Source organism: Gorilla gorilla, chromosome 3, assembly GCF_029281585.2.
Source record: "Gorilla gorilla gorilla isolate KB3781 chromosome 3, NHGRI_mGorGor1-v2.1_pri, whole genome shotgun sequence".
NCBI classification, from domain to species: Eukaryota; Metazoa; Chordata; class Mammalia; order Primates; family Hominidae; genus Gorilla; species Gorilla gorilla.
In genome coordinates, this window is record NC_073227.2 from 185891315 (window position 1) to 185915815 (window position 24501).

Sequence of the window (24501 nt, forward strand, 5' to 3'; positions counted from 1 at the left end):
CCAGCACTTTGGGAGGCCGGAGTGGGTGGATCACCTGAGGTCAGGAGATCCAGACCAGCCTGGCCAACATGATGAAACCCCATCTCTACTAAAAATACAAAAATTAGCTGGGCATGGTGGCGGGCACCTGTAATCCCAGCTACTTTGGGTGAAGAGGGTGCGGTGCTGAGGCTCCAGAACTGCTTGGACCCAGGAGGTGGAGGTTGCAGTGAGACGAGATAATGCCACTGCACTACAGTGTGGGTGACAGAGCGAGACTCTATGTCAAAAATAAAAAAAGAAAAAGAGAAAAATGATCTGTATTACACAGGAAGAGATACAGATGTCTTTACCTGCCCATGACATGACTATCTCTACGGAAACTCCAATGGAATCTAAACAAGAGCTACTAAAAATGAGTTTAGCCAGCTATAGGAAATAAGATTAATATTCAAAAATTAGCTTTCTGTATACTAGTAATGAACAACTAGAATTGAAATAATCAACAAACAATTAAATACTTAAGGACAAATCTGACAAAACATGTTAAATAACACGTACACTAAAAACTACAAATTTCAGAGACAATCACATAAAAATTCATTGAATAGATTCACTGTTATGTCTACTAGCTGACATGTTGTCAATTTTCTCCATATTAATCTAAAAAGATACAACATAATCCCATCAAAAGCTCATCTTTTTTGTTGACACAAGTTTTCCAAATGTCACCCATCTGTGATCTATTGAAAGATGTTAATTCCTGAATTAACAGAATAAACCTAAGGAGGAAAAGATGGAACTAAGTTAAGATGGATTCTGAGACTAGAGATCAGTTCCCAAAGTGAAGTGAAGGACAGTAGCTGAACAGCACTAGAGGGTACTCTGTCCAGTGGGAACAGAAGAACAGGTTATCTACCGGTTGTGTATGTACAGTATGTGTGTGTGTGGCAGAGGAGGATGTAAGAATGCCATCTCATTTTCTATAGGACTAAGGCAATACTAACAAAGGCACACACAATAAAAAATAAAGTAAGTTACTTAGAAATACGGAGGTAAACAGATGAAAGGTGAAAGTGGCACTGGGCATGGTGGTTCATGCCTGTAACCCCAGTGCTTTGGGAGGCTAAGGCAGGAGAATTGCTTGAGGCCACAAGTTCAACACCACGCTGGGCAAAATAGAAAAATAAAAACTTTAATTAAAAAAAAAAAGGTTGAAAGTAGCTACCTGGCTAGGCGTGGTGGCTCACACCTGTAATCCCAGCACTTTGGGAGGCCAAGGCAGGTGAATCACTGGAGGTCAGGAGTTCGACACCAGCCTGACCAACATGGTGAAACCCCGTCTCTATTAAAAATACAAAAATTAGCTGGGTGTGGTGGTACACACCTGTAATCCCAGCTACTTGGGAGGCTGAGGCTGAAGAATTGCTTGAACCTGGGAGACAGAGGTTGCAGTGAGATCCTGGCCATTGCACTCCAGCCTGGGCAACGAAAAAAGGGGAGGGGAGGGGAGAAGAGGAAAAAGAAAAGAAGAAAAGAAAAAGAAAAGAGGCTGTATTTACATAGCAGTAGTCCAAGAGTAATGATGAATGCCTTTAATAAAGACTTAATCTTTCTTAAAGGAAAAGTATATAATACAGAAAAAAATTATTGGGCTTTTATTGGCAATTACAAAAGTAATAGCTTTTCTTACATAATACATTTCTTCAGTAATATATGTTTCAAGTATTTTACTGTAGAATTTCTAAAGTACCTTGTCACTGACCCCATAATTTAATATAAAGTAGGTCCCATAATCACATTTTTTGGAAGTTGCTGAAACTGAGATAAAAAATATTGCTTTTTTATGGGAAAAACTGGACAAAATACAGAATAGCCAAAACTAGATTAACTGGCTCAGTCATGTCTACTAGGTGAAAGAAACTGAGTCTTCTAATAATTCATTCAGAATCTGTTACTGTAGAAATTTTAAGGGGTTTTGAGTCAGTTCCAGTATAAAAATAAGGCCAAAGTGCTCCTGTAAAATTATCATTAAAAGTATAGAGAAGAGATTTATCATTCAAATTATAAAAGGAAACTTCATTCATTTCATAGTCTAAAAAAATGCCAATCTTACTAGGAATTACTTGTGGCAGCAGAATAATTTCCTTGTGGCCCAATACAATATAATTATTCTGACTAGATCGCCAAATTCCCCATAATCCATCCTGTACTAATATTGGTTGACTCTTCCTCCTTCTGGGAAGACAGTCACTACAGACACCAAGAATCCATTCAGGCTTGTCTTTCACTTCTACTTCCCAGTACTGCCTGCCACAACTATATCCCTTAGAACCCAGAACAGCTGGGAGGAGATAAAATCTTCTTGGGTTATGAGGTACATTTTGTGTTGCATTTCCATAGCGCACAGTTTTTCTATCTTCTGAGACTATAAGTTTACGATGTGCTGTTTCAGGATCTAGAATTACATCTACTTGAAATCGCTTGATAATTTTGTCTAGGCCAGAATATTGTGGAGGCAGATGGTAACCATATTTTTTTAATTTGAATAAAAACAGCTCAGGGAATTTTAAATTCTTATATCTGTGACAGATATCCTTAACATTTGCCAGTAATTCCAGTTCTGACTTTACATACATGCTCTCTATCTCCTTTAGTAGATATTTTAATGAGGAGGTATAATCTGAAAATTTTGTTAGGCTTTCATTTAGTTGTGCTAAAATATCCATCTCTTCATCTTGTAATTGCCTCAGAACAGTCTCTTGCTCATTTTGGAGAAATAACCTAAGTTGCTCAAATTCAGACTTGACTTCTTCTGCCCTATGTTTTACCTTTTTCTTCAGTTCCAGTGATTTCCTGGTTTGCATAGTTATGACTTTTTCAATTAGTTCCACTCTCTCCTTCCATGATGCATTGTATTCCTCCAGTTTTTTCCTATGATAGGAGGCAGCCTTCTTTATGGGCCAAACACAGTGATGCTGGTGATCAGTGGACAAACTGCACCTTGGACATAAAAGCTCTAGGTCTTTCTGACAGAAGAAAGTCAAAACCTGATTATGCTTCTTACACACATGCTTCTCTTCCTGCCTCTTCCTCTTCTTGCTTCTTATCTGGAGTTGCTTAGCAATTTCAGTCAAACTACCCAGCTGGGGATTGCTTATAAATTTCCTTTCTGGACAGCAAAAGTGGCAAAAGGGGCAGGGGAAACTATCATGTAGATCCTTCCAGGACATAATGATGCAGGAGAGACAGAAGTTATGCCCACAGCTGATGGTCACTGGGTCTTTCAAATAGTCCAGACAGATGGGACAGCTAGCCTCTGCTCGGAGGTCAGCCAGGGCCATCACAAATTCCATTGAGACTTGAACAAAGATGGTAGGTAAGGTAATTCTTTTATTTTAGCAAGGCCTAGCTCTCTAGAGCTCAAGACTCAGTACGCAGTGGATATCCTCCCCAGACCTTGAAATCTGACCAGCTTTCAAGTTTTACTGACTTGGCATGTTGATGGCAGCTTCTAGAAACTTGTTAAGCCCTCAGCTCCTTAGCTTCGGAGTCTACTGCCACGAACACTTCACAGCCTGCAGCCTATTGCATATTAGAACTTAATAGCTGGGCTGCTGCTCTTCCCACTAAATGAAATAAAGTCAAGTTTTCTTCAAGAAAGCAGCCTCAGGTCCAAGATAGGGAAACCTTCCTATGAGTAAGAAAAGACACCACGTTAAAATTCCATAATCACAAATGTATTAAACGTTCACACAAGAATCATTAATGAATGCTAAAATCATGGGGTGGAAGTTCTTGGAAAAACAAGATACTCATATTGCAGAGATTCACGCCATACATTACTTATTTTTAAAAAAACTAAAAAATAAGGGACAAACTTATGTGCTTCCTGATAGGATGCTATGGCAAGTATACAACATTGCCTATATAATATTCTTTCCAAAAATATTGCCACTCAAGCTAACCATTAGAGAAAATTACTCTAATTCAGATTGTGGAGCATTCTTACAAGACAACTGGTATGCATTCTTCAAAAATGTCAATGTCAGGAAAAACAAGCATTAAAAAAAGGTTTCTACATTTAAGGAGAGGAAACAAACATGATAAATACAACGTGTGACCCCTGATTGAATCTGAGATCTTGAAATAAAAACAAAACAAAACTAAAAAATGTTGGGAACAGGCTGGGTGTGGTGGCTCACACCTATAATCCCAGCACTTTGGGGAACCAAGGCACTCAGCTCCCTTGAGGCCGGGAGTTCAAGACCAGCCTGGCCAATATGGTGATACCCCATCTCTACTAAAGATACAAAAAATTAGCTGGGCATGGTGGCATGCGCCTGTAATCCCAGCTGCTTGGGAGGCTGAGGCAGGAGAACCACTGGAACCCGGGAGGCAGATGTGGCAGTGAGCTGAGATTGCAGCACGGCACTCCAGCCCCAGCGACAGAATGAAACTCTATCTCCCCCCTCAAAAAAAAATGGGGAACAAATAAATATGAGATTCTTAGTATGGACTGTATATCACATAATGTTGTACCAGTGTTAAATTGAGCACAATAAAATTATCACAGTAAGAAGTAAAATGCCCTTGTTGTTAGGAGATATATATATATACTGATGCACAGCGGGAAGCCATCTGAAACTTTCAGAAGGTTCAACAATTAAAAAAATGTGTAGCCGAGTGCGGTGGCTCACGCCTGTAATCCCAGCACTTTGGGAGGCCAAGGTGGGCAGATCACCTGAGGTCAGGTGTTCTAGACCAGCCTGAATAACATGGAGAAACCCCGTCTCTACTAAAAACACAGAATTAGCTGGGTGTGGTGGCACATGCCTATAATCCCAGCTACTCAGGAGGCTGAGGCAGGAGAATTGCTTGAACCCGAGAGGAGGAGGTTGTGGTGAGTGGAGATCGTACCATCGCACTCCAGCCTGGGTGACAGAGGGAAACTCTGTCTCAAAAAAAAAAAAAAAGTGTAAATAGAGAAAACATGAATGTAGCAAAAAGTTAACAACAGGGGTGAATCCAGGGAAAAAGTATAAGGATGCATACCCTTTCAATCTTTCTGTAAGTTCGACACTTTCAAAACAAAAGTGAGGCAGAAAAACTTCCTGGCTTGCTTTCAAGACACCCACAGGTACCTGATTTTAAGCAAGTCAAATTCCTCCATCAAAGCTTGCAAGCCACCTAACCATCAATATAGTATTTTTTCCCCTTCGCCTTCTTTCCCTAGACACTTTCTCAACTCTTCTTCTTCCTCTCGCTTTCGTCATAACCCAACGACAGTGAGAGTAATAGTATGCGCATGGCTTTGATATGTGAAATTGGCTCTGTCTTGGTGACCTAGCAAGTTCTTTTACTATGCAGAAATTCTCTTTAGAGTAGCAGAATAGGAAAAAAATGCAGTAGTCCTAGAAAGTCACCATTTATCCATTACTCCCAAACTTAAAGTTTTAACTCAGTGTCCTAGGACTGCACAAGCAAAAGCTATCACAGCAACATGCTACAGGAGGCAGTATTTCACAAGGTAAGCACTAACATTACTGAGAGGACACCAGGTTTGAATCCTGGCTCAGCTATTGACTGTGTATCTTTAGAAAATCGATGTGTCTTTTTTTGAATCGCATTTCTTTGACCTGTAAAATGGGAAGTATAACAACCTCTTTTTCTTATAAGAATATCATGTAAGTTGTAGCTAATTCTTCTTGACCAAAGGAGCTTTCTGTTAGATGTATTAGAATCTGGATCCAAACAAGAGCCATGTATTGCATTTGCTTATTAGTTCTTTTAAATCTTTTTCAATCTAGAATAATGTTCCCTGCCTCCACCTTTGTCCTAGACTACCCCAAATTCAAGATTTGCCTATTGCATTTTGTGTGTGTCTGGAGCCTTGTTCTGTGGCCCAGGCTTGAGTGCAGTGGCACAATCTTGGCTCACTGCAGCCTCCACCTCCTGGGTTCAAGTGATTCTCCTGCCTCAGCCTCCTGAGTAGCTGGGCCTACAGGCCTGCGCCACCACACCCGGCTAAGTTTTGTAACTTTAGTGGAGACAGGGTTTCGCCATGCTGTCCAGGCTGGTCTTGAACTCTGGACCACAAGTGATCGGCCCACCTTGGCCTCCCAAAGTGCTGGGATTACAGGCATTAGCCACCGCACCTGACATGTCTATTGCTTCTTGATATCATTTAACTTGTCCCTCAGGCCTTCACTTTTTAAACAAATTAAATGTTGTTTCCCCTCATGACAATCTGTTTATAACTCCCCACAAGTCAGGACAAAGTTTTTTACCCTTAGCTCGCCATTCAGAACCCTTCGTATTTCATTATCTTCATCTGGCTACAGTCTCCTAAAGTACTTAACGAAAACAAACAAACAAACACAGGTATCATGCTTTCCCTCTTCTGCACAAACCACTTTCTGCTTACATTACCCTAACCTCACTTCTTCCCTAGGACTAAGTTTTGGTCCTTCTAGAGACTCAGCACAAGACACATGTTCTCAAGGATAATTTATTATATGTCAGGCACTATGCTAAGGATCTTCCACATAGTCACAGGTTAAACTAAACCATCAGAACAACTCCATAAGTTAGGAGCTATTATCCTCAATTAGAGCTATAAAAGCCTAGAGCTGTAAAAGCAGAGTCTACAAGAATTTGAACATGCTTATCCAACATTACGCTAATTGGCATAACCACTGGCATGATACTCAATCACTAAGTTTTACTGCTCCTTCTTTACACTCCCACGGCATCCTATGCACCCCTCTATATATCAAATCAACTTAGATTTTTCATATTTGATATGTTCAGTTGTTCATATTTAATAATGTATCCCAAATATTTTAAAAGGGAAAAATGGGCTTACTGATCCAACACTACAATGGAGAAAACAGATAAAATACAAACTGAGAGCTAACAATACCTAACAGAATTGGGTTTTCATCCAACTCTAACACTTAGCTAGCTACATGTACTTGGTCAAGTTAATTTCTCTGAGTTTCACTTTTCAGAAAGTAGGAAATAATACTCTCTCAGGTTTTAAGCATAAATGAATAAATTATGTAAGACACCTGTCACAGTCCTTGGCATTTAACCCATGTACAATAAAAAATATTGTAGGACTATCTCAGAAAATCTCTCAAGAGGTCATACAAATTTAGCTGAATCCACATACTTCTATTATAGCATATCATAGTTGATGTATTATATGTAATACATACATATATAGAGATAACCTATATTTACTTACATATAAAGCACATTGGGCCAGGCGTGGTGGCTCACACCTGTAATCCCAGCACTTTGGGAGGCCAAGGCAGTGGATCACTTGAGGTCAGCAGTTCGAGAACCAGCCTGGCCAACATGGTAAAACCTTGTCTCTCCTGAAAATACAAAAATTAGCTGGCAGTGGTGGCGCATGCCAGTAATTCCAGCTACTTGGAAGGCTGCAGCAGGGGAAATGCTTGAACCCTGGAGGCAGAGGTTGCAGTGAGTAGAGATCATGCCACTGCACTCCAGCCTGAGCAACAGAGCAAGGCTCTGTCTCAAAAAAGCAGCACATTGACATTTCACCTAAAAGCTGTTATGGCTTATAAGGTTGCTAGTCCTGAAATGATTAGTAAAGGCAGTAACTTCCAAAGGCTCACTGTAGTAGTGGTGTGCTTCAGAAAATTTTCCTATACTAATTTTGGAGTAAGACAGAAGTTTTAGAATTTTAAAATACATCCTTTATTTTAAATAGCCCTCCATATCGGCAAGTTCAGCATCCACTAACACAATTAACTTCAGATAGAATCGAAAATACAGTATTCCTGGGATGCAGAACCTGCAACCACTGGTCTTGAGCATTCATGGATTTTGGTATCTTCGGGTGCCCTGGAACCAATGCCCCGTGTATATTGTATATCCAGGGATGAGAGTACATTTAACTTGTGAAAAATTCTAACACAACACTACAGAAAACATAGAATAATGGCCGGGAGTGGTGGCTTCAGGGCTGTAATCCCAGAACTTTGGGAGGCCAAGCTGGGTGGATCGCTTGAGCCCAAGAGTTCAAGACCAGCCTGAGCAACATGGCAAAATCCCATCTCTACAAAAGGAAAAGAAAGAAAAGAAATAAAAAGAATACTGTCTCTTACAAACCACTCTTCCCACCTGCCCACACTAAGTGTGGCTATGGTAACTCCCAATACTTGCTTAATACTTTCAAATGGGTACTGTTGAGCAGAACAAGAAAGTTAGAAAGTGCATGGGAATGGGAGTGAGGTTGCATAGGGTGCTCAGAGATTGGAAAAATTGAGCCTGAAAAAGTTTTAAGAATCTTGCCCAGCCACGCACGGTGGCTCACACTTGTAATCCCAGCACTTTGGGAGGCCAAGGCAGGCAGATTACCTTAGGTCCTAAGTGTTCGAGACCAGCCTGGACAACATGGTGAAACCCTGTCTCTACTAAAAATGCAAAAATTAGCCGGGCATGGTGGCGTGCCTGTAGTCCCAGCTACTTGGGAAGCTAAGGCAGGAGAATGGCTCAAACCAGGGGGCAGAGGTTGCAGTGAGCTGAGATGGCGCCATTGCACTCCAGCCTGGGTGACAAGAGGAAAACTCCATCTTAAAAAAAAAAAAAGAATCTTGCCCAATGTCACATAGTTAGTAAACTGCAGAGCATCATTGCAAAAAATGGTAAAATCAGAAGAAAAAATGTACTTTTAAGAAAACATGTACAAAAAAGGACTCTAGCACAGTGCAAAGTGCAGGGAAAAGAAAGAGATCAGACTGTCACTGTGTCTATGCAGAAAGGGAAGACGTAAGAGACTCTATTTTGAAAAAGACCTGTACTTTAAACAATTGCTTTGCTGAGATGTTGTTAATTTGTAGCTTTGCCCCAGCCACTTTGACCCAATCTGGAGCTCACAAAAACATGTGTTGTATAAAATCAAGGTTTAAGGGATCTACGGCTGTGCAGGACGTGCCTTGTTAACAAAATGTTTACAAGCAGTATACTTGGTAAAAGTCATCACCATTCTCTAGTCTCAATAAACCAGGGGCACAATGCACTGCAGAAAGCCACAGGGACCTCTGCCCTTGAAAGCGGGGTATTGTCCAAGGTTTCTCCCCATGTGATAGTCTGAAATATGGCCTCGTGGGATGAGAAAGACCTGACTGTCCCCCAGCCTGACACCCGTAAAGGGTCTGTGCTGAGGTGAATTAGTAAAAGAGGAAAGCCTCTTGCAGTTGAGATGGAGGAAGGCCACGGTCTGCTGCCTGCCCCTGGAAACTGAATGTCTCGGTATGAAACCTGATTGTACATTTGTTCAATTCTGAGATAGGAGAAAAACCGCCCTATGGTGGGAGGCGAGACATGTTTGCAGTAATGCTGACTTGTTATTCTTTACTCCGCTGAGATGTTTGGGTGGAGAGAAACATAAATCTGGCTTACGTGCACGTCCAGTCATAGTACTTTCCCTTGAACTTAATTATGACATAGATTCTATTGCTCACATGTTTGTTGCTGACCTTCTCCTTATTATAACCCTGCTCTCCTACTACATTCCTTTTTGCTGAAATAATGAAAATAATAATCAATAAAAACTGAGGGAACTCAGAGGCCGGTGCCGGTGCAGGTCCTTGGTATGCTGAGCGCCGGTCCCCTGGGCCCACTGTTGTTTCTCTATACTTTGTCTCTGTCTTATTTCTTTTCTCAGTCTCTCGTCCCACCCGACTAGAAATACCCACAGGTGTGGAGGGGCAGGCCACCCCTTCACAAAGGACACAAGAGGACTCACTCCAGGTATCATTGTGCCCTCCTTTCCCCAAGCATACACCCAAAGCAGTCTTCTCTACTATTTAAAATCAGGACATTAAGTGAACAGAACAGCTCTGTAGGCACAGTCACCACCCTAGTTTAAACCACTTATGTCTCTCTCCTAGATACACAATGGTGCCTCCAATTTCTTAAGTCTGTAGCTAAACTGACCTTTTCAAATACAAACAGAATCCTTTCATATTTCAACTGAAAACATTCCACTGGTCCTTTATTACTTTATGGAAGCAGTTCTCAAATCTTACCTTGCATTATAATCACCTGGAGGTCTTGGTAAAAGATTGCCTGGGCCACATCCCCAGTTTCTGACTCAGTAGGGCTGGTTTTTTCCTAAGTTCCCAGATGATGCTGCTGGCCTGCGGACTGTACTTTGTGAACCTACGCTTTAAGGAAAACAAAGCAAAAAGATCCATTAAGATCTAGTCCAAGTTTTTTGCCTAGCTCCCATCATGTCACATATCACAGTTATGTGATTTTACAGCTACTCTGCAATTCTTTACCTAACTGTAAAAACCCCTCACCAGGCAGCAAGCTTCTTGGTGGCAATATGTCTCTAGCTTGTTTGAGGAATAAATAAAACCTGTGGTAGATTCCAAGCTCTCAGTTTCAACCATCATCATACTGGCTGATTCTTAACATGCCTGCACCTAAAGCGCCTCATCTACAAAGTTGAAATGATAATTCGTACCTGTAAGACCCTTGTGAGGATTAAAGGATGCTTACATAGGTCGAGGGTGCAGACGACGTAGGCTGGTGGGTTCTCAACTGGCAGCTACCACTTCGCTCCCTTAACTCCCCAACCCCCACTCCCAAACACGTACATTAACTCTTTGAAGATAACATAGCCACTTCATAAACCCTAATTCAGATCATAACATTTAAAGCTTAATTGATACAGGCTCAACACCCCCATTCTAACTCTACAATCCTGAATTTTTCACAAGAGCTACGCCAGACACTAAGGAGATCCAGTCGTGGGCAGGCAGCGACCCGGAGGTTTAGGCACAGAGAATGTTCAAGAAGCCCCTGTCCAGTTAAGCCTCCTGGCGAGGCCCTTCTGGGCCTTTCCTGCGGCCTTCCCAGCTCACCTGGAGCAGACGGATCAGCAAACCCGGCCAAAGAATACTCAGGACCCACCGAGCCCCCGCCAGGAAGAACTCATACCCCAACCCCACCAAGTGGGCTGCTTCCTGCCTGGGGCTCAGCCTGCGCGGTGGTTGGCAGTTGCCCCGGAAGTGAGCGGGAAGGACCTGCGCATGCTCTGTGACCCTGGGTGCAGGGATTGTGTGAAGATTGAGAGCTGGGGGCGCCCTCTTCCGTGATCAGGGCCCTATTGGCCCCAACTGGCATTTAATTCCCCTGGCTGTCTTTTCGGATTCTTATCATTTTTTATTTATATGAGTAAACTTGAGGATCCAAGTAAGTCTGCAAGTTGGTTTTAAAAGCTTCACCAGCACAGCGTCCCCTCCCAGATGGTGAGGGAGTGGAGAGCTTTGCAGGGTCAACTGCTTCCCGTAGCCTGGGGTCGCAGGGTGGAGTCGTTCAGCACTCCCTATGCTTGAAAGAGGAATAGAAGCCCCTTTGGATTAGTTTGCATCTCAGTGGGTGAGTGGGTGGATCTCTCCCACCCTGTGGGATTGTGCCCCACCCTATGAACTCAGGTTTACCTGAGGAAGTGACATTTCAGGCGGAATTTGAGGGATGAAGAGGCATTCGTTGGATCAATTCCACGGTCAAAGTCTTCAAGGCTGGAAGAAGAGCCAATGTGGAGCCTCTCAACTTTAAAGAATTTAGTACGGGCCGGGCATAGTGGCTCACACCTGTAATCCAAGCACTTTCAGAGGCAGAGGTGGGAGGATCGCTTGAGGCCAGGAGTTCAGGACAAGCCTAGGTAACATTGCCAGACCCTGCGTCTACAAAATATTTTAGAAATGATTTTTTTTTTTTTTAAATAAGAGACGGAATCTCTCTTTCGCCCAGGCTGGAGTGCAGTGGCGCAGTCTTGGCTCTCTGCAACCTCTGCCTCCCAGTTTCAAGCAATTCTCCTGCCTCTGTCTCCCGAGTAGCTGGGTCTATAGGCGCACGCCGCCACACCTGGCTAATTTTTTGTTGTTGTATTTTTAGTAGAGACGGGGTTTCATCGTGTTGCTCAGGCTGGATTCGAACTCCTGAGATCAGGCAATCCGCCCGCCTCGCCCTCCCAAAAGTGCCAGGATTACAGGCGTGAGCCACCTCACCCAGCCAGAAATGATAATTTTATTTTTATTTATTTATTTTTTTTTTGAGACGGAGTCTCGCTCTGTGGCCCAGGCTGGAGTGCAGTTGCGTGATCTCGGCTCACTGCAAGCTCCGCCTCCCGGGTTCACGCCATTCTCCTGCCTCAGCCTCCAGAGTAGCTGGGACTACAGGTGCCTGCCACCACGCCCAGCTAATTTTTTGTATTTTTAGTGGAGACGGGGTTTCACCGTGTTAGCCAGGATGGTGTCGATTTCCTGACCTCGTGATCTGCCCGCCTCCGCCTCCCAAAGTGTGCTAGGATTACAGGCGTGAGCCACCGCGCCCTGCCTAGAGATGATAATTTTTAAAAACTTGGTACAAAAGGAACTGAAAGAGGTCATTTGGTTGGCACAACAACGTGGGAAATTGCAAGAAGTATAAAATATGGAAAATGGCTTTGTGAGGCTAATGAGATAGGCGAGAATGAATGCTGCAAGGCCCTTTAGGCAAAATTGAGGATATTGGTTTTTATCAAATGCAAAGAAAAGCCAGTGAAGCATTTTAAACATGAAGTACTAAGATTTGAATTGTGGAATAAAGACCCGTCGATGCCTTTAATATATCCTAGAAAGGGTGTATGGTGAACAGTTGAATAGAGGTGTGACCTAGACAAATCAACCGATAAAGCAAAGTCCTTGTTCGTAAGCCTTTTGAAATTCCAGAGTCTCCTGAAAAAGAAAGGAAAAGAAATACCAGTGGCAGCAGCTTCCTCCATATTACTTTGCAGTGAGGTGAGTGCATGGTATTTATTTGTTATTTTCGCCCAGGCTGGAGTACAATGGCGCCATTTTGGCTCACTGCAAGCACCGCCTCCCAGGTTCAGCCTCCCTGGTTCAAGCAGTTCTCCTGCCTCAGCCTACAGAGTAGCTGGGATTACAGGTGCGTGCCACCCACGCCCGGCTAAGTTTTTGTGCTTTCAGTACAGACGGGGGTTTCACTGTGTTGGCCCGGCTGATCTCAAACTCCTGGGCTCAAGCGATCCACCCGCCTCGGGCTCCCAAAATGCTGGGATTACTTAAAGGTGAGAGCTACTGCACCCACCCTGTATATTATGCTATTTAAACAAACTATGCAGCCAGCAGGGTGGTTTCTTTCCCTGTCACAGTACGTGGCATTAAAAATCACGCTTGTAATCCCAGCACTTTGGGAGGCCGAGGTGGGCGGATAACAAGGTCAGGAGTTCGAGACCAGCCTGACCAACATGGTGAAACCCCATCTCTACTAAAAATACAAAAATTAGCCGGCGTGGTGGCGCCTGCCTGTAATCCCAGCTACTCAGGGGAGGAACTGCTTGAACCCGTGAGGCAGAAGTTGTAGTGGGCCGAGATGGCGCCACTGCACTCCAGTCTGGGCGACAGAGGGAGACTTTGTCACCAAAAAAAAAATTATTTAAGATACCCAAAGGACTATATATCATTCTACTATAAAGACACATGCACACGTATGTTTATTGCAGCACTATTTACAATAACAAAGATTTGGAACCAATCCAAATGCCCATCAGTGATAGAATGGATAAAGAAAATGTGAACATAGCCGGGCGTGGTGGCTGACGCCTGTAATCCCAGCACTTTGGGAGGCTGAGGCAGGTGGATCACCTGAGGTCAGGAGTTCGAGACCAGCCTGGCCAACATGGTGAAACCCTGTCTCTACTAAAAATACAAAAATTAGCCGGGCATGGTGGCAAGCGCCTGTAATCCCAGCTACACGGGAGGCTGTGGCAGGAGAGTCGCTTGAACCCGGGAGCTGGAGGTTGTAGTGAGCCAAGATGGTGCCATCGCACTCAAGCCTGGAGGACAAGAGCGAGACTTCAATTCAAAAAGAAAAAAAAAAAATGAAAATGTGGAACACATACACCATGGAATATTCTGCAGCCATAAAAAAATGAGGGAAATAGTTGAGGGACATAGTACTTTGCAGGGACATAGTTGAAGCTGAAAGCCATCATTCTCAGCAAATTAACACAGGAACAGAAAATCAAACACCTCATGTTCTTACTCAAAAGTGGCAGTTGAACAATGAGAACACATGGACACAGGGAGGAACAAAACACATGAGGGCCTGTTGGGGAGTGAGAGGGCAAGGGGACGAGAGTATTAGGACAAATACCTAATGCATGCGGGGCTTAAAACCTAGATAACAGGTTGATAGGTGCAGCAGACCACCATGGCACATGTATACCTATGTAACAAACCTGCACATTCTGCACATGTATCCCGGAACTTAAAGTAAAATTTAAAAAAAGAAAAATAACTTAAGAGACCAGGCATGGTGGCTCAACGACTATAGTCCCAAAACTTTGAGAGGCCGAGGCAGGTGATTACTTGAGGTCTGAAGTTCGAGACCAGCCTGGCCAACATGGTGAAACTCTGTCTCTACTAAAAATACAAAAATTAGCTAGGCCTGGTGATGGGTGCCTGTAATCCCAGCTATTCAGGAGGCTGAAGCAAGAGAATTGCTTAAACCTGGGAGGCAGAGGTTGCAGTGAACCAAGATGGCGCCACTGCACTCCAGCCTGGGCGACAGAGCGAGACTCTGTCCCAAAAATAAATGAGTAAGTGAATAAATAAATAAATAAATAAATAAATAAATAAACAAATAAATACTTAATATGGGAACCCCACCAATATGGCACTGAATCCTGCAAGGCTGACTATACCTCATAGGATACAGCATAATTTAACTGGATGGGGCCCACCCGCTAGATGCTAATTAACCTAAAGAGATGTGATGTAATTACTCTTCTAGACCAGTTGCCCTAAGAATTTTGTTCTTCCCTACAGCAAGAGTTCAGGGCTGGGTGCGGTGGCTCATGCCTGTAATCCCAGCACTTTGGGTGGCCGAGGTGGGTTGATCACCTGAGGTCAGGAGTTTGAGACCAGCCCGGCCAACATGGTGAAACCCCATGTCTACTAAAAATATAAAAACTGGCTGGACGTGGTGGTGGGCTCCTGTAATCCCAGCTACTCAGGAGGGTGAGGCAGGAGAATTGCTTGAACCTAGGAGACGGAGGTTGCAGTGAGCTGACACTGTGCCGCTGCACTCCAGCCTTGGCGACAGAGTGAAACTCTGTCATCTCAAAAAAAAAAAGAAGAGTTCAGAAGCAATCGGGTTTTCATCTTTACTCCTCCACTGAGACTGTTCCAAGTTTATCAATGATCTAGTTTTTCAGCCAAAGAATATTTTTCATGCCTGTTACATTCTAAGATGCTTTGTAGCTTTGCTCTATGTCTATTCCATCTGGATTTAGCAGATTACTCTCCCTCTTCCTGTCCATAAAAATATGTAAAGGCCTGTAAGGACGCATAACAGACTTTTTACAGGTAGTTTGATATGTGTATGTATGTGTATATGTGTGTGCATACACATGTGTGTCTGTGTACTTCTGCAGGTTAGAGGAAGAAAATAAAGAGCGGTGGTGAAGGCTTAACTTTAGAACCAGGTTTCCAGGAGTTCATATCCATGCTCTGTCCTCCTCTATCTTGTGTAACCTTAGCAGTTATCTTTTTCTGCCTTTCTCATCTGGTTGAAAAAAGGAGGGATGGGGCAATAATAGTTCAACTTACTTTTTAGATTTGTGAAGACTAAATGAGTTTTCATGAGTTAAAGCACTTTGAACAGTGTCTGGTATGGTAAATGTACTGTTAAATACATATAAAACATATATTTTGTTAACATAAATACATACTGATTATCTATAAATTCATCTGAAATTTTTTTTTCTGTTTCTATCTGAGGGCAGAAGTAAGATTATAGAGGGAGGTGGTCAGGCACGGTGGCTCAAGCCTGTAATCCCAGCACTTTGGGATGCCGAGGTGGGTGGATCACCTGAGGCCAGGAGTTTGAGATCAGCCTGGACAACATGGCAAAACCCCATCTCTTCTAAAAATACAAAAATTTGCCAGGCGTGATGGTGGGTGCCTGTAATCCCAGCTACTTGGGAGGCTGAGTTTGGAGAATCACTTCAACCCAGGAGGCGGAGATTGCATTGAGCCGAGATTATGCCACTGCACTCTAGCCTGGGCAACAAGAGCAAAACTCTGTCTCAAAAAAAAAAAAAAATCCATCTGTTATTGTCTATTTCTCTCTTCTATTTTGTCAAATTTTGGTTCATAAATTTTGATTTTTTTTTTTTTTTTTTGAGACAGAGTTTTATTCTTGTCACCCAGGCTGGGGTGTAATGGTGTGGTCTCAGCTCATGGCAACCTCTGCCTCCCAGGTTCAAGTGATTCTTCTGCCTCAGCCTCCCAGGTAGCTGGGATTACAGGTGCCTGCCCCCAAGCCCGGCTAATTTTTGTATTTTTAGTAGAGACAGAGTTTCGCCATATTGGCCAGGCTGGTCTGGAACTCCTGACCTTGTGATCTTCCTGCCTCGGCCCCTGCAAGTGCTGGGATTACAGGCGTGAGCCACCACACCCGACCAGATCATTTGTTATTAGGTGTGTAAATGTTTATAATTGTTACATCTTCTGTTTTGAATCTTGTATTAACATATAATTCCTTTCTTTGTCTCTTAGAACCTTTTTGATTTAATGTCTGTTTTGTCTGATACAAGTATGATGACCACTGCTCTCTTTTAGTTTCTGTTTGCCTGGAATACCTTTTTCATTCATTCACTCTCAACCTGTTTGTGTCTAAAGGATATTCACTTCGAATATCCTTTAGACTATATATATGTGGATCATTTTAGACTTAATTCTGCCATTCTTTGATTAAAAATTTAATTCATTTACATTTAAAATAATAACTGATAAGGGATTTACTTTTGTCATTTTGCTATTTGTTTTCTACATTCTGTATAGTATTTTTGTTTCATTATTTCCATGCAGAGCTGATGCTAAGATAAAAGCTAAAATGGACTGACATTAATGGCAGTTTATCTTCCAAGACTTTCCCTGGAATTTCCAAGCGTGAAAAAAGACTGCAGAGGCTGGGTGCGGTGGGTCATGCCTGTAATCCCAGCACTTTGGGAGGCTGAGGTGGGTGGATCAAAATATCAGGAGTTTGAGACCAGCCTAGCCAATATGGTAAAACCTCGTCTCTACTAAAAATACAAAAAACTTAGCCAGGTGTGGTGGCACACGCCTGTAATCCCAGCTACTCCGGAAGCTGAGGCAGGAGAATTGCCTAAACCCAGGAGGCAGAGGTTGGAGTGAGTTGAGATTGCACCACTGCGCTCCAGCCTGGGTGACAGAGTGAAACTCCATCTCAAAAAAAAAAAAAAAGACTCCAGAGAGTTCCACAATAGTTTCATCAGAGAGATTTTGTTAGCACAATTGCTGGCTAGGTAGGAAAAAAGATTCTTGGTGTTTCCTACTTCTCTATCTTCCAACAATTCTTCCCTGTTGCTTATTTCAGTGTGTTCTTTTCTTCTATTAAACTGTACTCATGAGTTGTTATGCACTGAATATGTGTGTTTCACCAAAATTCATATGTTTAAGCCCTAATTCTTAGGGCTTACATTCTTACATTCAATTTTTTTTTTCCCCCTTTTGAGACAGTTTCATTCTTGTTGCCCAAGCTGGAGTGCAAAGGTGTGGTCCCGGCTCACTGCAACCTCCATCACCCAGGTTCAAGCAGCTCTCTGGCCTGAGCCTCCTGAGTAGCTGGGATTACATGGGATTACAGGTGTGGCACCACCACACCCAACTAATTTTTTTCTATTTTTAGTAGAGATGGAGTTTCACCATGTTGGCCAGGCTGGTCTCGAACTCCTGACCTCAGGAGATCCACCTGCCTCAGCCTCCTAAAGTGCTGGGATTAAATTTTTTTTTAATTCAACGTTTTCTTAAATTCAAAATGTCTTTACATTCTTAAATTCAAAATTCATATGTTTAAGCCCTAATCTGAACTTAATGACTTCCCAAAGTGGCCACTTTTATATTTTGTACAGTGAAAAAATATGAAGGCCATGCCTTTGGGAAAGTCATTAGGTTTAGATGAGTTCATGACGGTGGGGTCCCCATGATGGGATTAGTGGCCTTATCAGAAGAGGAAGAGAGAACCAAGCTCTTTCTGTGCACACAAGTAAGAGAGAAAAGGCATCAGAATGAAACCTGTCTTGCTGGCACTTTGATCTTGGACTTCCCAGTGTACACAGTATGGAGAAATAAATTTCTATTTTTTAGGTCACCCAATGATGGTGTTTTGTTATGGTAGCCAAAGCAGACTAAATCATGATATATCAGCTTTGCTGAATTTTGTGAGCTTTTATAGTGAATTATTGAAACAGTGTAGTCTTGAGGACCTCCTGAACTTGTAGTGATGATTAGAAAGATTTTTTTCTAGGCTGGGGGCGGTGGCTCACACACAATCCCAGCACTTTGGGAGGCTGAGGCAGCCAGATGACCTGAGGTGAGGAGTTCAAGACCAGCCTGGCCAAAAAGGTGAAACCCCATCTCTACTAAAAATACAAAACTTAACCAGTCACGGTGGCAAACACCTGTAATCCTAGCTACTAGGGAGGCTGAGGCAGGAGAATTGCTTGAACCCAGGAAACAGAGGTTGCAGTGAGCTGAGATTGCACCACTGCACTTCAGCCTGTGCGACAGAGCCAGACTACTCCAACTCAAAAAAAAAAAAAAAAGATTTTGTTCTCTATAACACTAGTCTGAGAGTGTGCAGAAGAGATTATACAGTTTCTATAATATTCTAAGAGTGGATGTAAAGTAAATTACTTCAATTGTTGGATTGTTAATAAATTTACGGGTTTTTTGCTATTGTGTGTAACATTATGGTGAAATGTGGCACATATACATTTTTAAATTATATTTTTCATAACAACACTTATCATGAGACCTACCCACTCAACCAGGTTTCAAGTGTATAATACACTCTTCTTGATCATGATCTAGATCAAGGTCATACAGCAGGTCTTGTAGAGCTTATTTCTCTTGTTTATCTAAAATTGAATGTCTCTTGATTAGTAACTTTCCATTTCCCCTACTCCCAACCCTTGGCAAACACCATTCCCCTCAGATTTTATGAATTTAACTATTTTAGATATCCCATACAAGTGGAAGCATGCAGTATTTCTTTTTTCTGTGACCGACTTATTTCCCTTATTATAATGACCTTAAGGGTCATCCATGTTCTCACATAGAACACAGTTTTCTTCTATTTTAAGGCTGAATAGTATTCCATTCCATTGTATGCATCTGTCACATTTTCTTTATCCATTCATCTGTCAATAGAAATTTAGGTTGTTCGCACCTCTTAGGTATTGTGACAACTGTTGCAGTAAACATTGGGAGTCCCGGTATCTCTTCCAGATCCTAATTTTAATTTTTTTGAGTAAATACTCAAAAGTGAGATTGCTGGATCATATGGTAATTCTATTTTGATTTTTTTAGGAACTTCCACATTGTTTTCATAGCAGCTACACCATTTTTCTTTCCCATTAAAGCTGTGTAAGGGTGGCTGGGCGCAGTGGTTCATGCCTGTAATCCCAGCACTTTGGGAGGCCGAGGTGGGCAGATCACAAGGTCAGGAGTTCGAGACCAGCCTGGCCAATATGGTGAAACCCCGTCTCTACTAAAAGTACAAAAATTAGTCGGGCGTGTTGGCAGACACCTGTAGTCCCAGCTACTCAGGAGGCTGAAGCAAGAGAATTGCTTGAACCCAGGGGGTGGAGGTTGCAGTGAGCCAAGATCATGCCACTCTACTCCAGCCTGGGCGACAGAGCGAGACTTTTTCTCAACGAAAAAAAAAAAGTGTGTAAGGGTTATAATGTCTCCACATTATTACCAACACTTGTCTTTTTTTTTTGAGACAGAGTTTCGCTCTCGTTGCCCAGGCTGGAGTGCAATAGTGCGATCTCGGCTCACTGCAACCTCCGCCTCCCAGGTTCAAGCAATTCTCCTGCCTCAGCCTCCCGAGTAGCTGGGATTACAGGCATGCACCACCATGCCTGGCTAATTTTTTGTATTTTTGGTAAAGACAGGGTTTCTCCATGTTGGTCAGGCTGGTCTCGAACTTGCGACCTCAGGTGATCCACCCGCCTCGGCCTCCCAAAGTGCTGGGATTACAGGCGTGAGTCACCGCACCCAGCCTGTCTTTTGTTTTTTATTTGATAGCCATCTTGACAGGTGTGAGTTAATACCTCATCTTTTTGATATTCATGTTTCCTGAAGATCAGTAATTTTTAGCTTTCTTCATATGCCTGTTGGCTATGGGTGTATTTTTCCTTAGGGCTAGATGTCTATTAAAGTCTTCTGACCATTTTAGTTTAGTTTAGAATTCCACTCTCAGTTGAAACAAACTAGGTGGTTACTGGCAATGGAGTAAGGTGCAATTTTAAAAACTTTACTTATGAAAGAGAAAGGAGGTTAAAGAAAAACCAAGTGAAAGCAGCATCCTACTTTTTCACCATATTTTTATGCTGAAAAATCTTAAGTAAGAGACAAGTAAGTTTAGTCCAAAGGAGAGTTCCTGAGAAGTGTTGAGAATATCCACAACAGATACGAAAACCTAAAAATTCCAGCAGTGTTTTTAAAGAAATTAAAGAGAGTTGATGTCTTTCTCCACAATGTGTTGGCCTGCATAAATGATCAACATATTGAAGGCAGATTTCACACTAGATCCTGAAACTGCCCACCCCAATTTTATCATATTAGAAGAGAGAAATATATGACCTATGGGAGAATGAAACCAAACTTTTCTTACAACCTATACTGATTTTCTTCTCACCTCACTATCCTGAGCGCTGGAGGATTTGATGCTGGCAGGCATCACTGGCAGGAAGAAGTAAGAAACACAGGACACCGAGCTGCAGGAGTGTGCAGGGAATCTCCTCAGCGATGCTCTGACATCAGCATCACTCAGTGAGGGCTACTGGCAAGTTCAGCTCTGGACTAGTCCATGTGGCACAAGGGACACAGGAGGACTGGCGCACGTTGACATTTTTTCTGGATTTTGCGTTTGGAAAGGTTTCATTCTACAATAATAACAATAGACTCCAAATGTATACCTTCCCTGATACTTTTACAGAAAACCTTTGGCCTTATATCACTACTACACCTACTTCAAATATTTTACAGTCTGTGGAATCTAAGATAAATGATGAATGACCTGGAAGGCTATTCACATCTTGTTTATTTTATTATTATTTTTTTTTTTTTTGAGACGGAGTCTCACTGTTGCCCAGGCTGGAGTGCAGTGGCGCGATCTCGGCTCACTGCAAGCTCCGCCTCCCGGGTTCACGCCATTCTCCTGCCTCAGCCTCCCAAGTAGCTGGGACTACAGGCGCCCACCACCTTGCCCGGCTAATTTTTTGTATTTTTAGTAGAGACGGGGTTCACCGTGTTAGCCAGGATGGTCTTGATCTCCTGACCTCATGATCCACCCGCCTCGGCCTCCCAAAGTGTTGGGATTACAGGCGTGAGCCACCGCGCCTGGCCTTCTTTAATATTTTTTCCGTGTTCCTGAAAGTATTTCCGGACATTGTTTAACCTCAGTTAATTGTTAGGATTAATTATGTTACAAGAGTTAGGGTGTTTTTTTGTCAATAAGCAGATGAAAATTATTTTTTTCATTGGTTCCAAAAACTAGTTATAATATATGAATTATAATATAATTAGAATATCTAATCAGAATATTCTACTTCACAGAAATTATGTGGGAATCAGTTACAAAATGGTTTAGCAATTCCAAAAGGGAAGACTCTAGAAATATAACTTTTTCTTGCCAATTTTGTATTCTCAGTGCCAATAAATGTATTTCACCATGTTTACTAATTTTGTATTGTCATGTGTCCTATATGTTATGTATGTAAGAAGCTTCAGAAGAAGCTTCTTAAGAAATGAATGCTTGGTAGGAGTTTCAGGATCTGTATTTGTGGAGAAGTCTTGTACCTCCTGCGCTGTTGCAGAAAGGTAAGTTAATTGATTTCTGTGTTGGGGGCTTTCTAACACTAACCTCAGAATCAGTGAAATGCTAGAAGGACTCAATGAACTTGGAAACACTGGTACATTCTGAGTCCCAATTTATTGTGGTGAAAGGCTGTAGATTAAAATTAATAATGAAAAAATGTACATAGGGCAGGGTCCAGGAGACAGCAGGCACAAGCTCTAGTTGTCTTCTTCCATAACATGTAAGTGAAGAGAAAAAATATAAGCTAGTCTAGGATATGTAGTAATACTACTGTGTGAATACACACCCATACATGAAAAAGTCTGTGTGATGGAAGAATGATTTCAAAATAAATCTAAATCTGTGTGGAATCATGGATGGGTGATTTTTACTTTTTCCTTTCACTTTACTAGTTCTGGGTCACAGTCAATTAACAAAAATATTATCCAAACCCCTACTGTGACTGTTTACTATTTGCTAAGTCTTTGCTTTCTCATTAAATTCTAATTCAACTGTGAGGCCAGCACTGTTTCTAGGAGCTGGGCTCCTTAGTGCAAATGGGAGAAAGTACTATAGTGCATTTGGAATGTTCTCAAGCACAGCCAGTGAGTGTGAAGAGTAGGATTTTGTAAATTTTAAAAAGTATGTATTACTTGAAAACAAAAGTATTACTGGGAGTCATGGATTAGATGTTTGCATCCCCCTAAAATTCACAAGTCCAAACCCTGACTCTCGATGCAATTGTATTAGGAGATGAAATCTTTATCAGGTAATTAGGTTTCGATGAGGTCCTAAAGGAGGAGCCCCCATAATGGTATTAATGTCTTTTTGAGAAAAGGAAAAGAATTCCCAGGTACCTCACTCTGCCTTGTAAGGTTATAGCACTAAGGCAGCCTGCAGGCCAGAAGAGGGCCCTCACCAGAAGCCCAACAGGCTGACACCCTGATCTTGGGATTGTCCACCCCTGGAATTGTCATAATTAAATGTCTCTTGTTTAAACCACCAAGTCTATTGTAGTTTTTTATAGCAGCCCAAGCTGAGTAAGACACTGGGTAAAAAAAATATTAGCAAAAAGCTTGTGATCTAGCAGCTGCTACCTCAAAAATCACTGGTATTAAATTACCTTCCCAGTCTTCACCCATTATTCACTCTGGGTGAGTTATTACCTCATTTGCCTGAACTACCGGTCCACAACTTTTAGCACGTTGTATTTTAGAAAATGTATGAGCACAGATGGGGGCTTTGAACTCTATGTTTTCAAAGACTTATTTCTGTATTCCTGGCCCAATAGTAGGATGGTATAATAAATCTTGATAGCAACTAGGAAAATACATCTTCTCTGTATGTACTTCCTTATTTAGAATGGCTTTGATGCCTCCTGGACAATTACTTTGGCATAGGAATTTTACTGTCACCAGATACACATCACCAGAGTTCTTGTAAACATTTGCTTGAAAACACATGAAATTTATATATTAACTGGAGAGAACTGAGACCCTCAAACTCAAGATCCTATTGAAGGTAAGTAACTTAGACTGAGGGTGAATCTTATTTCTTGATTTTGAGTCAATAACAGGGGAATGTTGTTAGCTCAGCACAGCTCCCTCCCAACTCAGACTCCACTGTCCAATGTCCCAAACCTCACCACACTTGAGGAGCAGGCTGAGTTGAATATTGAGCACCAGCTTCATGAAACTCCTGTCTGATCACTTCTACTTCTGGAAAGCTCACTTGTATTCTCAGAGTTTCCTTAGCTGTGTTAATTTAAATATATCTATATTGACGTTTTCCCCTCTCTAACAACCATATATTTCAACAGGAATGGTGTGGTGAAAAGAAAGAGAGATCAGATTGTTACTGTGTCTGTGTAGAAAGAAGTAGACATAGGAGACTCCATTTTGTTCTGTACTAAGAAAAATTCTTCTGCCTTGAGATGCTGTTAATCTGTAACCTTACCCCCAACCCTGTGCCCTCTGAAACACGTGCTGTGTCAACTCAGGGTTAAATGGATTAAGGGCGGTACAAGATGTGCTTTGTTAAACAGATGCCTGAAGGCAGCATGCTCCTTAACAGTCATCACCACTCCCTAATCTCAAGTACCCAGGGACACAAAACACTGCAGAAGGCCGCAGGGACCTCTGCCTAGGAAAACCAGGTATTGTCCAAGGTTTCTCCCCATGTGACAGTCTGAAATATGGCCTCCTGGGAAGGGAAAGACCTGACCGTCCCCCAGCCCGACACCCATAAAGGGTCTGTGCTGAGGAGGATTAGTATAAGAGGAAGGAATGCCTCTTTGCAGTTGAGACAAGAGGAAGGCATCTGTCTCCTGCCCATCCCTGGGCAATGGAATGTCTCGGTATAAAACCTGATTGTACGTTCCATCTACTGAGATAGGGGAAAACCGCCTTAGGGCTGGAGGTGGGACATGCAGGCAGCAATACTGCTCTGTAAGGCATTGAGATGTTTAGTGTATGCATATCTAAAGCACAGCACTTAATTCTTTACCTTGTCTATGATGCAGAGACCTTTGTTCATGTGTTTATCTGCTGACCTTCTCTCCACTATTATCCTATG

The 24501-nt window shown here is 42.3% G+C and overlaps 1 protein-coding gene across 2 annotated transcripts; it reads right to left on the reverse strand.

The window, feature by feature from the left end:
- Positions 1–1614: 1614 nt before the first annotated feature.
- Positions 1615–11038, reverse strand: TRIM61 (tripartite motif containing 61). 2 transcript variants are annotated; one of them, XM_031009896.3, is made up of 3 exons: positions 10890–11038; positions 10047–10184; positions 1615–3673 (listed from the first exon to the last, which is right to left on the reverse strand). In XM_031009896.3, exon 3 carries the CDS (start codon positions 3333–3335, stop codon positions 1920–1922), a length of 1416 nt encoding a protein of 471 aa, XP_030865756.3. In that variant the 5' UTR covers positions 3336–3673; positions 10047–10184; positions 10890–11038; the 3' UTR covers positions 1615–1919. The 2 variants fall into 2 exon arrangements, with proteins under 2 accessions (XP_030865756.3, XP_030865757.3); XM_031009897.3 differs by having other exon boundaries at positions 10047–10179; positions 10890–11025.
- Positions 11039–24501: the final 13463 nt, after the last annotated feature.